Genomic DNA, 14,852 nt, shown 5'->3' with positions numbered 1-14,852 from the left:
GCTTGGCTAATTTTTGTATTTGTATTTGTAATTATTTATTTATTTTTGTTGTTTTGTTTTTTTGTTTTGAGACAGAGTCTTGCTCTGGAGTGCAGTGGCACGATCTCAGTTCACTGCAACCTTTGCCTCCCAGGTTCAAGTGATTCTCCTGCCTCAGCCTCCCAAGTAGCTGGGATTACAGGCGTGTGCCATCACACTCGGCTTTTTTTTTTTTTTCTTTTTTTTTTTTGAGATGGAGTCTCGCTCTGTCACCCAGGCTGGAGTGCAGTGGTGCGATCTTGCCTCACTGCAAGCTCCGCCTCCCGGGTTCACGCCATTCTCCTGCCTCAGCCTCCTGAGTAGCTGGGACTACAGGCACCTGCCACCATGCCCGGCTAATTTTTTGTATTTTTAGTAGAGAAGGGGTTTCACCGTGTTAGCCAGGATGGTCTCAATCTCCTGACCTTGTGATCTGCCTGCCTCGGCCTCCCAAAGTGCTGGGATTACAGGCGTGAGCCACCGCGCCCGGCCCATACCCAGCTAATTTGTTTTAGTAGAGACGGGGTTTCACCATGTTGGCCAGGCTGTTCTAGAACTGTGATCACCTGCCTCGGCCTTCCAAAGTGCTGGCATTACAGGTGTTAGCCAATGTGCCTGGCCCTCACCTGTGACATACTTTGAATTTACTATTCTATTTTTAAAAATGTTGCTGGTTGTGATCTATTAAACTGATTTAATGATTCACAACTTAGAGTCTGAAAACCTCTGGTCCAAACTCATCAAATGACCTGGATTCCTTAATCAAGAGCCTTCATACTTCTCAGGCTTTGTGCATGCTCTTCCCTGTGCAGAATGTTCTTCCTCCATTTGTCCACCTGACAAACTGTTCTGAGGCCCAGTTGAACCGTCACTTGTTCTGTGAAGTGTCCCATGGGGTCCATCCCCATTTATCTCACCCCCCTACCCTTGTCACTCAGCCCCCTCTGCGCTTTTTAGCACTTTGTTCTGCTTCAGTCGGCCCTGCTTTTACATTTGCTGTGTCTCTGGCTGGCTGTTACCTTAGACTGTAAGCCTCCTGAAAACAAGGACTTAGTCATCATTTTACCCCCAACCCCTACCAATATGGTGACTTGTACATATGAGGTGCTCAACACATTTTTTTTTTTTTTAAGATGGAGTCTCGCTCTGTTGTCCAGGCTGGAGTGCCGTGGTGTGATCTCGGCTCACTGCGACCTCCGCCTCCCAGGTTCAAGTGATTCTCCTACCTCAACCTCCTGAGTAGCTGGGATTACAGGTACGCGCCACCATGCCCGGCTAATTTTTGTATTTTTAGTAGCAACGGGGTTATGCCATGTTGGCCAGGCTGGTTTTGAACTCCTTACCTCAGGTAGGATCTGCCCACCTTGGTCTCCCAAAGTGCTGGGATTATAGGCGTGAGCCACTGTGCCTGGCCTCAACAAATGTTTTTGAAATGCATCAATGTGTGGTCGGAAGAGGCAGCTAAGAAGCCCCAGAGGTGAGACCAGGGCAAGGAGGAGTGAGCGGCAGATGCCGGAGATGGGGCTCACCGGGGTGTGGATGACGTTGAGCAGGGCCTTGTCGCGATAAATGCGGACCTCTCCATTGGCCAGCCCAGCCATGACGGCCTGCAGGCCCCGGGAATGCTGCTCCAGCAGGTTCATGGTCAGGATGGCTGCGGGCATCTGCACTGTCCACAGCTTCTTCCCCTGGCAGGGAACAGCCAGTATCTATGGAGGGCTCAGGGCTTACAGTGGAAAGAAGGGTTTCTGGGGTGGGGAAGCCAGAGGGCTCTCTTGCCAAGTGGGGGCTAGGGACATAGGCATGGAGGGGCTGCTGCTTGCTGGGGGCCGCACCTTGTGGGTGAAGCCATGCAGGCTGTCTTGGGTGCTGCCCACCACTAGGACCCTGTGTACCCGGATAAGTCCCACAGGCTGGGCGCTCAGCTCGATGCAGTACTTGGGGTGCTTGGAGTCTCTGTGGAATAAACAACACACTGTCCGGCCCCAGAGAAATCCTCTCCACTTCCATGGCTGACCCTCCTCTGTCTAAACCCCATGGACTCACCAGGGAGGAACACTGGCCCCAAAGCAGATGACCCTGGGATTATTTCCACTTCTGCCACCTTAGTAAATGTGTGGCCTTGGAAAACATCAAGTATGTCTTCCGCCCACCTTCACTATGGTGGCTTGTATGATCATCTGGCATTTAACAGAGTTTTCAGTGAGTTTACCTTTGGCTGGACTAGCCAGGACAAGTGGAGTTAGGCACTTTATTATGAGAAAAGGATGAAGAGCTTTGCCCTGTGTCAATGCTGTTTTTAGTTTACTGGCCTCTCAATTTTAGTTTCCCTTTCCAGAAAGTACAGTTAGTTCCTCCCTATTCGAGGAGCAAACGCCAATGTCTTTCTCGCTTTGAATTGGCCTACAACACTCTTCCCCACTTTCTCAACAACTGGTTCCTTCTTAACTTTCAAGCCATCTCCACAGAGAGGTGTTCCTGATCACCCTTACCAGTTATTTTTCCCCATTGAGCTTGTATTTTTTCTCCATAGCACTCATCCAATTTGTAGTAACATCTTGGTTTCTTCACTTTAATATATCTGTCTTAGCCACGAGGACAGGGACTATATTTATCTTGTTCATCAATATATCCCTAATACCATACACTGCATAATGCATAGCAGGTGCTCAATATTTATTGAATTTAAAAAATGCATGTTAGGCCAGGTGTGGTGGCTTATGACTGTAATCCCGGAACTTTGGGAGGCCGACGTGGGTGGATTACAAGGTCAGGCGTTCAAGACCAGCCTGGCCAATATGGTGAAACCCCGTCTCTACTAAAAATACAAAACTTAGCTGGGTGTGGTGGCGTGCACCTGTAGTCTCAGCTACTTGGGAGGCTGAGGCAGGAGAATCGCTTGAACCCAGGAGGCAGAGGTTGCAGTGAACCGAGATCGTGCCACTGCACTCCAGCCTGGGTGACAGAGTGAGACTCTGTCTCACAAAAAAAAAAAAAAAAGCATGTTATATGGAATATTAAACTAATGCATAAACAAATGTCATGTCATGTACCCTGGAAAGTAACAAATATGGGAAATTTTTTTTTATTTCTTCCCATCTGTTTTCTTTTCTTTTTTTTTTGAGACAGAGTCTCGCTCTGTGCCCAGGCTGGAGTGCAGTGGCGTGATCTCGGCTCACTGCAAGCTCCACCTCCCGGATTCACGCCATTCTCCTGACTCAGCCTCCCGAGTAGCTGGGACTACAGGCGCCTGCCACCACACCTGGCTAATTTTTTGTATTTTTAGTAGAGACGGGGTTTCACTGTGTTAGCCAGGATGGTCTCGATCTCCTGACCTCATGATCCACCCGCCTCAGCCTCCCAAAGTGTTGGGATTACAGGCATGAGGCAATGCACCCAGCACCCCCCTGCTTTTTTTTTTTTTTTTTTGAGACGGAGTCTCGCTCCATTACCCAGGCTGGAGTGCAGTGGTGTGATCTTGGCTCACTGCAACCTCCACCTACTGGGTTCAAGCGATTCTCCTACCTTAGCTTCCCGAGTAGCTGGGGCTAGAGGCATGCACCACCACGCCCAGCTAATTTTGTATTTTTAGTAGAGACGGGGTTTCACCATGTTGGCCAGGCTGGTCTTGAACTCCTGACCTCAGGTGATCCGCTTGCCTCGGCCTCCCAAAGTGCTGGGATTACAGGCGTGAGCCACTGCGCCCAGCCTGTCCTCTCATTTCTGATCACTCCTGTACTATAGCCACCCAGCCTAGTCTCTCACTGTGCCAGCCCCTATCTCACAAGCCTCCAGGTATCCTCCCCTGTGCTTGTGGGCTCAGCCTCCTTTATGAAGTTCTCAGCTCTTTGCATTTCCAAATTCTAGCCTTAAAGCCCACTCCCATCTTGCAAGCCTCTGAAGCCACCAGCTTTCTGAGATGTTCCTCCCGGCCCCGGAGACCACGGATGTGGCTACCTTCTCAGAATATAGATGTTTCCATTGCGGCAGGCTGCGGCAAGCCGGAACTCAATATCAAACTGGCCGGAAACCTCTAGGAAGACAGGGACGCTGGGAAGACTCATCTGCAAAGAAGAGGCGCAAACACTCCAATTTCTCTGGAGCCCCTGTCCCTCCCTGCCCTGTCAGTAACTCCTCTGAGTGAGTGCCTGGTCTAACGTCCCAATCTCCTCATTCACACCCAGTTTAAATTCATACAGTTTTTCAGGAGGGAAACTTGGGGCAACATTTAGCAAAAGCCTTTTAGTCTGTGCCTTTTGACTAAACGATGCCACTTCTAGGACCGCATCCTAAGGATGTACTTAAACAACCATGCAGCTGGGTGTGGTGGCCCACGCCTGTAATCCCAGCACTTTGAGAGGCTGAGGTGGGTGGATTGCTTGAGCTCAGGAGTTCGAGACCAGCCTGTCCAACATGGTAAAACTTTGTCTCTACCAAAAGTACAAAATTAGCTGGGCATGGTGGTCCCACAGATGAGAAAATGAGGTGAGAGGACTGCTTGAGCCCAGGTGGCATAGGTTGCAGTAAGCTGAGATTGTACCACTGCACTTCCGCCTGGGCGAGAGAGCAAGACTGTCTCAAAAACAAACGAACAAGCATGCAAGGATATTTGGGTAAAAAGGTCTATAGCATTGGTATTAATAGCAAAAAAATGAAAACCAATTTAAATGTATAACAGGTGGCAGGGTAAATAAATTATGGTACCTCAATATGATGGATATTGTGTGGTCTTTAAAAAGGCTGATGTGGGGTCAGGCGTGGTGGCTCACGCCTGTAATCCCAGCACTTTGGGAGGCTGAGATGCAGAGATCACTTGAGGTAAGGAATTTGAGACCAGCCTGGCCAACATGGTATTTTGTATTTTGTAAAAATACAAAAATTAGCTGGGCATGGTGGTGCATGCCTGTAGTCCCAGCTACTCAGATGGCTGAGGCAAGAGAATTGCTTGAACCTGGGAGGTGAAGCTACAGTGAGCTGAGATAGAGCCACTGTACTCCAGCCTGGGTGACACAGCAAGATTCTGCCTCAAAAACAAAAAACAAAGCAAAAGAAAACAAAAGGCTGATGTGGTTTTATAGATATAGAAAGACACTGATGATATACTGCTACATGAAAAGAACATGTTACATGATCCTCCTGCTTTTATTTATTTATTTACTTACTGTTTTTAGAGACAGGGTCTTACTCTGTCGCCCAGGCTGGAGTGCAGTGCCACAATCATAGCTCACTGCAGCCTCAAACTCATGGGCTCAAGCCATCCTCCTGCCTCGGCCTCCCAAAGCACTAGGGTTAGAGGCATGGGCCACCACACCCAGCTAATCCTGTTTTTATAAAGAGAAATATTTACATAAAGTTATATATCTATGTCTAAATATGAAAATGTCTAGAAAGACCTATGCCTCAACTTTAACAGTATATATCCATGGGCGGTAGGATTTTTGGATATATATCTTTTTTTACGCTTATCTAGTTTCTAATTTTTCTACAAGAAATATATATATTACCCAGAACTAACTGTGGAGCATGGGGAGAGAATGTAGCCTGGGCCTCCAGTGTGCCCAGGGCCAGACCTGACACTGACCTTGGTTAAAATGGTGAAGGCCTCAGGGTCAAGCACCAGGAGCTCCTTGTTCTCGGTGCCCAGCACCAGGCAAGACACAGCATCCTCGTCAGCCAGGTTCTTCTTCAAGGTGGTCATGGTGGTGATGACTGTCTACAGAAGGACTCCAGGGGTCACCCAGGGAACCTCCACACACCACCCCCAAGATACTCCCAGAATGCCACACGAGGGAAGAAAGAGGGCAAAGGAGGATGAAGAGGAAATATCAGAGATGTGACAGAATATTTAAGTACAAAGGTGTTTATTGCAACAAATATAACTTTCTAACAAAAGAGGATTGTCTAGGTCAATTATGAGCTATCCATATGATCAAAAACTATGCAGTCTTTTTTTCTTTTTTCTTTCGCTCTGTCGCCCAGGCAGGAGTGCAGTGGTACAATCTCGGCTCACTGCAACCTCTGCCTCGCAGGTTCAAGCAATTCTTCTGCCTCAGCCTCCCAACTAGCTGGGATTACAGGCACACGCCACCATGCCCAGCTACTTTTTGTATTTTTAGTTTCACCATGTTGCCCAGGTTGGTCTTGAACTCCTGACCTTGTGATCCACCTGCCTCAGCCCCCTAAAGTGCTGGGATTACATGCATGAACCACCATGCCCGGCTGCAGTCATTTCTTAAAAGTCATATTTTAAAAGAATATTTGGGCCAGGCTCAGCGGATCATGCCTGTAATCCCAGCACTTTCGGGGACCAAGGCAGGTGGACTGCATGAGCCCAGGAGTCCAAGACCAGCTTGGGCAGCAAAGTGAGACCCCAACTCTACAAAAAATAAAAATAAAAAATCAGCCACGTGCGATGGCATGCACCTGTAGTCCCAGGTACTCAGGAGGCTGAGGCAGGAGGATCCCTCGAGCCCAGGAGTTCCATGCTCCAGTGAGCTATGATCCTGCCACTGCATTCCAGCCTGACTGACAGAGTAAGACCCTGTCTTAAAAAAAAAAAAAAAAGAAAGAAAAGGGCTGGGCATGGTGGCTTACACCCGTAAGCCCAGCACTCTGGGAGGCTGAAGTGGTCAGAAGTTCAAGACCAGCCTGGCCAACATGGTGAAACCCTGTCTCAGCCGGGCATGGTGGCTCACCCCTGCAATCCCAGCACTTTGGGAAGCCGAGTCTGGTGGACCACCTGAGGTCAGGAGCTCAAGAACAGCCTGGCCAAAATGGTGAAACCCCGTCTCTACTAAAAAATATGAAAATTAGCTGGGCATGGTGGCATGCACCTGTAATCCCAGCTACCCAGGAGGCTGGGGCAGGAGAATCACTGGAACCTGGGAGGCGGAGGCTTCAGTGAGCCAAGATCGCGCCACTGCACTCCAGCCTGGGTGACAGAGCAAGACTCCATCTCAAAAAAAGAAAAGAAAAAAAAAAAAAGAAACCTCATCTCTACAGAAATACAAACATTAGCCAGGCATGATGGCGGGTGCCTGTAATCCCAGCTACTTGTGAGGCTGAGGCAGGAGAATTGCTTGGACCTGGGAAATGGAGGCTGCAGTGAGCCGAGATCGTGCCATTGCACTCCAGCCTGGGTGACAGAGCGAGACTCCGTTTCAAAAATAAAGAAAAGAAAAGAAAAGAAAAGGCCGGGTGCAGTGGCTCACGCCTGTAATCCCAGCACTTTGGGAGGCCGAGGTAGACAGATCACGTGAGGTTGGGAGTTCGAGACCAGCCTGACCAACAGGGAGAAACCCTGTCTCTACTAAAAATACAAAATTAGCCGGGTGTGGTGGCGCATGCCTGTAATCCCACCTACTCAGGGGGCTGCGGCAGGAGAATAGCTTGAACCTGGGAGGCGGAGGTTGCGATGAGCTGAGATTGCACCATTGCACTCCAGCCTGGGCAACAAGAGCAAAACTCCAACTCAAAAAAAAAAAAAAAAAAGAAAAGAAAAAAAAAGTTATGTTAGTATAATCCTAGTATTAAAAATATGTGAATATAGGCCAAATAAGGTGGCTCATGCCTGTAATCCCAGCACTTTGGGAGGCCCAGGTGGGAGGATCACTTCAGATCAGGAGTTTGAGACCAGTCTGGGCAACATGGTGAGATCCCACCTCTTAAAAAAAATAAAATAAAATAAGATGGGCGTGGTGGCTCACACCTGTAATCCCAGCATTTTGGGAGGCCGAGGCAGGTGGAACACGAGGTCAAGAGATCGAGACCATCCTGGCCAACATGGTGAAATGCCATCTCTACTAAAAATACAAAAATTAGCTGGGTGTGGTGGCGTGCGCCTGTAGTCTCAGCTACTTGGGAGGCTGAGGCAGGAGAATAGCTTGAACCCAGGAGGTGGAGGTTGCAGTGGGCTGAGATCACACCACTGCACTCCAGCCTGGCAACAGAGCGAGACTCCATCTCCCAAAAAAAAAAAGGACAAAAATTGCAAAATAAAAAATATATGAACGCAAAAACATGTGGAAGGCTAAACCCTTAAACAAACACTAGTTATTATTGTTAGACAATGATATCACAAATGATGTTTAATTTCCTCATGATGCCTTTCTATCATTTCTACAGTGGGCACATGTTTCTTTTGTAATTATAATTGGAGAGAAAACAAAAAAGATCCCCTTGTAAGGAATTTCTCCTATAGAAATTAGCAGAAGCAAAATGTTTTTCTTTTTTTTTTTTTTTTTTTTTTTTTTTTTGAGAGAGTCTTGCTCTGTCGCCAAGGCCGGAGTGCAGTGGCGCGATCTCGGCTCGCTGCAAGCTCCGCCTCCCGGGTTAATGCCATTCTCCTGCCTCAGCCTCCTGAGTAGCTGGGACTACAGGCACCCGCCACCACACCCAGCTAATTTTTTTGTATTTTTAGTAGAGATGGGGTTTCACCATGTTAGCCAGGATGGTCTCGATCTCCTGACCTCATGATCTGCCCGCCTTGGCCTCCCAAAATGCTGGGATTACAGGCGTGAGCCACCGCGCCTGGCCAAGATGTTTTTCTTTAGATAAAGGTGCTCATTCTGTGATTATCATCAAGATTGAAAAAGACAGCTGGGCACAGCAGCTCATTCCTGTAATAGCACCATTTTGGGAGGCTGAGGTGGGAGGACTGCTTGAGCTCAGGAGTTCAAGACTAGCCTGGGCAACATAGTGAGACTCCATCTCTACAAAAAATAAAAATAAAAAAGTTAGCTGGGCATGGTGGCATGCACTTGTAGTCCCAGCTACTCAGGAGGTTGAAGGGGGAGGATCACGTGAACCCAGTAGTTTGAGGCTGTAGTGAGCCACAATCACACCACTGCACTCCAGCCTGGGTGACAGAGGAAGACCCAGCTCCCTACCCTTCCCCAAAAAAGATTAAAAAAGAGGAATGATTTTCAATGCCTAATGGAAGGAGAAAGCTTACAAAAATGTGGACAGATATTAGTGGTAACTATTCCTATCCCAAATGTTAATGATAACTCAAAAATGTGAGTGGTTGGCCTGGTACAATGGCTCACACCTGTAATCCCAGCACTGTGGGAGGCTAAGGTGGGCGGATCACCTGAGGTCAGGAATTCGAGACCAGCCCGGCCAACATGGTGAAACCCCGTCTCTACTAAAAATACAAAAATTAGCTGGGCGTGTTGGTGCATGCCTGTAATCCCAGCTACTCGGGAGGCTGAGGCAGGAGAATCGCTTGAACCTGGGAGACAGAGGTTGTAGTGAGCTGAGATTGTGCCACTGTACTCCAGCCTGGGTGACAGAGCAAGACTGTCTCAAAAAAAAAAAAAAAAAAAAGCTGTCACTACTAACTGGAATGTGGAAGGCACTGCAGCTTTATGACTACACACACACGGCATGGCTGGAAGGGATATAGCAAAGATACTGGTTGGGTTTGCTTATAGAATTTACCACTGATGTTAAGTGGTCTTTTAAAAAAATGTAAATTTTTTTACAGGGAAATAAAAAGAGAAGGGGGTATTACCTGCCGCTTGACGGAGTTAGACTTGTGTTGGTTTACAAATGCCTCCATTTCACTTAGCTCCAGCTGCAGAAACCTAGACACACAGAGAATTGGCATCTGCAGGCCCCGGCCTCGCTGCCCTCCTCTATCATTCTGGCACATTTTGGCAGCTGCTTCCTCCCCCTGGAGCCTCCCAAACCCTGGCCCTCCACAGGGCCCTTACCTGAGTGACTGGATGGACAAAGGCTCCTCTGCCGTCTCCCTGCAAGGAAAGGGGCCAGCATGGCAGCTGAGTGGAAGAATGGGGCCCTGGGGCTCAGATGGGATGAAGGAGTGAGGAGGGGGATGAAGGGGAAGGCAGCCTCTCACCGAATGCTCTCCAGCATCTCCTTCAGGGTTAAGGGGTCAATTTGGTCCTGTGACAATGTGGGAAGAAGGGACAGCCTGTGAGCTCAAGCCAGGCAGGAAACCCAACGCCTACGCCCCCAGACAGCTCCACACTTCTAGGGGTACCTCTTGGTCTCTGCCTCCCTGCCAGCCTACCTCTGCACTGAGCGCCAAGCTCACCCCCTTTATCTGAATCCAGTCTCAGGGCCATGTACATCATCCCTCCCCAAATCGATGCCTCCCCAAATTCCCCTCCTCTCTTGGTGTTTCCAGTCCTCCTTCTTCTCTGATAGGCCCCTACCTTCTTTGGTTTCATCTTCCTCAAATTTGGGCAGGGATATGGCTAGTGCAGAGGAATTTTCTGGGTTCCACTCTCCAAGAGGACTGGCTCAGTGCCTCTCTGGGAGCCATGCTGAGTAGCCAAGCATAGCACCTTGTCCAGAAGTGCCACCACTAGGCTGGGCACGGTGGTTCATGCCTGTAATCCCAGCACTTTCGGAGGCCGAGGCAGGTAGATCACGTGAGGCCAGGAGTTCAAGCCCAGCCTGGTCAACGTGGCAAAACCTTGTCTCTACTAAAACATACAAAAAATTAGCCAGGCATGGTTGCTGGTGCCTGCAATCCCAGCTACTCAGGAGGATGAGACAGAAGAATTGCTTTAACCCGGGAGCCAGAGGCTGCAGTGAACGAAGATCACATCATTGCACTCCAGTCTGGGCAACAAGAGTGAAACTCTGTCTCAAAAAAAAAAAAAAAAAAAGTGCCATCACTGCTGTTGTCAGAGATGGACTATAGCTGACCTCCTGCCACCAGCCCACCTTCTTCCCAGGAGCCCAGCCTTCCTCACCCAGTGGCTGCCATCTTTGCCTTCTGGTTCCCAACTCCCGTGTTATTTATTTACCTCTTTGGCCTGGTTCCAAAGGTCTTGTTCCAGAGGATTTGGAGGCAATTGGGGCAGGGTGAACTTGAAGTAGGGTCTGAGATTCTTATACACATAGACGCAAGGGCCTGAAGCAAGTGCCAGAGCTGGGGTCCGGGGCTCATGTTGCTCCATGAGGAAGGTGGCAGCAGCAGCCGGCAGAGCAGGTAGCGGGCTTTCGGTTATCACCAGTGGTCCTTTGAGCACCTTCAGGCAAGGCTGCTGCCCACCAGGGCCAAGGTCCCCTACCACCAGCTGCAGGGAGAGGATGGCTCATTCTAGGCTCAGGGTCTGAAGACCTTTCCACTGACCCTCTTCTTGCCTTATTGCTGGTGCGCATTCATTCATTCCTGCACCAATAAAGGCTTTGACCTCAGACTTTCAAACTGCCTGACCTTGGGAAAGTTGACTAACCTTTCTGAATCTCAGGTTTCCCGCTTGCAGAATGGTAATACTTTCATGGTATGTGGTGAAAATCAAGTGAGATAATGAGTTACAGAACCTGGTAAGTGCTACTGAGGAATAAGTGGCAGTTGATGTTTTTATTATTCATTCAGCAAACATTTCTTCCATGCCAGGCACTTCTAGAGAGACACTGGGACAGTGGTAGAGGTTAGTGCGAGAGGGGATGGGGACACCCATATCTGGGCTGCTAAAGCCTGGTTTCCAAATGCAGGGCAGGATGTGCTCTGTGGACACACAGAGGGGAAACAAGCTGCTTGATCTCTCAGCTTTCCACCCTCCAATCCATCTTCCAAGCTGCTGGAGCTGCCACACAAGCCCATTTCCCTGAATGAGGCCTGGAAGGCCTCTCTGATCTAGTTCCCAACTTGTTTCCTATCACCCTTCCCATTGCTGTGCTCTGGTCAGAAAGGGGGTACCCAAGAACGCCTAGATACTGAGCATGCAGTATATGCCAGGGACCACATCAGAAACTGCATGCATCCTTTCATTTAACCCTCTCGACAATCTTATTATTTTTAAGAGACTGGGTCTTGCTCTATCACTTAGGCTGGAGTACAGTGGTGCGATCATGGCTCGCTGCAGCCTCAAACTCCTGGGCTTAAGCAGTCTTCCCACCTTAGCCTCCCAAGCAGCTAGGACTGCAGGTGTGCGGCACTACACCTGGCTTTCAACAACCTTATGAAGTAGGCACCATTATTAGCCTCATTTCTCAAATGAGGAAGCTGTGTCTTCGAGATGTTAAGTAAAAGTCATACAGCTATTAAGTGGTAGAGCTAGGTCTGTCTGAATCCAAAGCCATAGTCTTAACTACTATTTTATGTGGTAGTTATTTTATATGGGCCTCAACTTTCTAACTTCACATTTATTCTTTCCAAATATGCTATGAATTTCTAAGCCTCTGTGCCTCTGCTTGTGCTGTTTCTTCTACCTGAAATGCCTTCCCCATCCTCTCATCCTTGACTTCTTGATAGGCTTCATTCATCCTTCAAGGCCCAGTTCACACATTACTACCTCCTGGTGCCTCCAGACAGAATCCATTGTTCTCATTGGTGCTCCCATAATACTTTCTACATGTTCAATTTTAGCATCTACTCACTTCCCCACAAATATTTATCAAGTACCTACTTTGTGCCAGGTACTGGACTAGATGCTGGGACTCAATGGTGAATAAACTAGCCATTAAACATTCTATTATGTGAAGATATTTAACATTTCTGGTTTTGTTTTTTTTTTTTTGAGATGGAGTCTCACTCTGTCATCCAGGCTGAAGTGCAGTGGCGTGATTTCGGCTCACTGCAACCTCCGCCTTCCGGTTTCAAGCCATTCTCCTGCCTCAGCCTCCCGAGTAGCTGGGATTACAGGTGCCTGCCACCACGCCCAGCTGATTTTTGTATTTTTAGTACAGACAGGGTTTCACCATGTTGGCCAGGCTGGTCTCAAACTCCTGACCTCGTGATCCACCCGCCTTGGCCTCCTCCTAAAGTGCTGGGATTATAGGCATGAGCCACTGCGCCTGGCTAACATTTCTTATTAGCTGCTGTGTCCGTGGTTTCTCTTCCCTCACTATTGTAAGCCCAGAGCCAAATACAAACTAGGTGTTCAATCAATATCATGGAATAATTGTCGACAGTGTCTGTATCTCGTCCTGACTACATGCTGATGCATTTCTGAGTGTAGTATCCCCACAATGCCTGACGCACAGTAGGGACTCACTATACACTTGCTGAATTACTGAATGCATTATGGATAGGAATTTGGGGGCAAAAACCACTGAGTCCTATTGCACTGTCTGTGTGGGGTGGGATTCCAGGACTATCTACTAGCCACCCACATGATATATCCATTGTGGTGTCGTTGCCCATGGTGAGGGCTAAGCTATGGTAGAAAAAGCACAAAACTTGGAATCAAACAGACCCAGTTATAAATTCAGTAAACTTCACCTCTTTGAAACTATTTTCCCATTCACAAAATGGGAATAAATAAAATCTATGTTTATGTGCCTCCATGGAAGGCCTGGTCCAGAAATGGATACTGAATCCAAGCTAACTTCCTTTCTTTTATCCCAATATATTTCTCTACCTTTAAAAAACTTGTTTTTTTAAATTTACATTTTTATTTAAAATTAAATATATATATATATATATATATATATATATTTTTTTTTTTTTTTTTGAAAAGAAGTCTCACTCTGTCATCCAGGCTGGAGTGTAGTGGCATGGTCTTGGCTCACTCAACCTCCACCTCCTGGGTTTGACCAATTCTCCTGCCTCAGCCTCCCAAGTAGCTGGGATTACAGGTGCCCACCACCACGCCCGGCTAATTTTTGTATTTTTAGTAGAGATGGTGTTTCACCATGTTGGACAGGCTGGTCTCGAACACCTAAGCTCAAGCGATCCACCCACCTCAGCTTCCCAAAGTGCTGGGATTGCTGGCCTTAAAATTAAATTTAAAATTTAACATTTTTACTATGGAAAATTTTCATTTACATACAAAAGTAGAGAGACTCATATGAGTCCCCATATATCCCATTATCCAGCTTCAAAAATTGACAGCTCATGGCCAATCTTAAAATCTTTTTATAAACATCAAACGTTCACTTCCCTCCTTTTTACTTTCCCTCCAGATTCTAATGCCCACCCCCAACCAAGGGATTTGCCCTTCCAACAAGGAAATAAGGTTAACTAAATTAAGAGGCTTTGTCTTAGTAGAATCCCCAGAAATATTTGATCTGCTTTACTTTCTGCAGTCTGTATTATGAAATCAGTAAGTTCTCTTCACTTTCCACATAAAAACAAAATTTAACGCTAAATGTGCATTTTCACAGTATATGTGAATTCCAGAGTATGCTGGGCCTATTTTCAGCAGTCAGGAAATCTCATTTCTGGGTACACCCCCCTACCCTCAACTCTCCTGGCTAGGGTGATATGCTTACCTTGTATTCCCCATCCCCATGTAAATCTGCCAGCGCTGGAAAACAAAAGGGCCAAAACCAGGTCTCAGAATCCCAGAGGCTTCACTACAGGACCATTGTCTGACTCCCCATCCCACTAGAACCTAGGGTTCCTGGTTCCAGAGACTCACCTAGGCAGGCAGAAAAGGTGTGGATATTGGCCATTGGGTCGTAGTGAGCATCCAACCACTTCAAATTGGCCTCATTGCTGGAAGTGGGGGAAAGAGAGTTGGGGAATGAGTCCCATGGGAGGGGAAAAAAAAACTTTGAGGAAGCTGGTACAGGTTACTCTGAACATAAGGTACAGAACGTCTGGGTACAAGTCCAGGCTCCGCCACTGGCTCACCGAGCGACCTCCAGACACACATATATACATCTTAGGCCTCGGTTTCCCTATCTGACCTCTAAGAGTCCTTCCAGACTGCCCGAGAACAGCAGGAGCCAAGAGCCCGGGGACCAAGGGACCCTCTTTACACGGGTGGGAAAAGAGGCCTTGAGGAGCCCCGCCTTCACCTTTCAACTCCGCAGCCGTCGGAATCCGATGAGGACGCAGCAGCCATCTTCGCAGGCGTCGTCCTGGCAACCGGCTCCGCCCCCGCCGCCGCGTAACGCCCAATAGT

General features: G+C 48.0%; 1 protein-coding gene across 2 annotated transcripts in view; it reads right to left on the bottom strand.

Moving 5' to 3' along the window:
* Positions 1 to 14,852, bottom strand: part of BBS1 (Bardet-Biedl syndrome 1) — a 23,430-nt gene extending 8,578 nt beyond the window's left edge. Inside the window, exons 1-11 of one of the 2 annotated variants that reach the window (XM_030811270.1) lie at positions 14,746 to 14,843; positions 14,364 to 14,440; positions 14,215 to 14,249; positions 10,800 to 11,072; positions 9,881 to 9,927; positions 9,735 to 9,773; positions 9,533 to 9,605; positions 5,600 to 5,731; positions 3,976 to 4,082; positions 1,854 to 1,974; positions 1,548 to 1,706 (exon numbers count right to left, since the gene is read on the bottom strand). In XM_030811270.1, coding sequence (XP_030667130.1) covers positions 1,548 to 1,706; positions 1,854 to 1,974; positions 3,976 to 4,082; positions 5,600 to 5,731; positions 9,533 to 9,605; positions 9,735 to 9,773; positions 9,881 to 9,927; positions 10,800 to 11,072; positions 14,215 to 14,249; positions 14,364 to 14,440; positions 14,746 to 14,792 — 1,110 coding nt within the window. In that variant the 5' untranslated portion in view covers positions 14,793 to 14,843. Of the gene's footprint in view, positions 1 to 1,547; positions 1,707 to 1,853; positions 1,975 to 3,975; positions 4,083 to 5,599; positions 5,732 to 9,532; positions 9,606 to 9,734; positions 9,774 to 9,880; positions 9,928 to 10,799; positions 11,073 to 14,214; positions 14,250 to 14,363; positions 14,441 to 14,745 lie in introns of both variants that reach the window. The other variant, XM_030811271.1, reaches the window with a different exon arrangement.

The sequence above is a fragment of the Nomascus leucogenys genome, chromosome 4 (genome assembly GCF_006542625.1).
Source record: "Nomascus leucogenys isolate Asia chromosome 4, Asia_NLE_v1, whole genome shotgun sequence".
Taxonomy (NCBI): domain Eukaryota; kingdom Metazoa; phylum Chordata; class Mammalia; order Primates; family Hylobatidae; genus Nomascus; species Nomascus leucogenys.
Note: the sequence above shows the minus strand (reverse complement) of the source record. Positions and strands in the feature narration are given on the sequence as shown.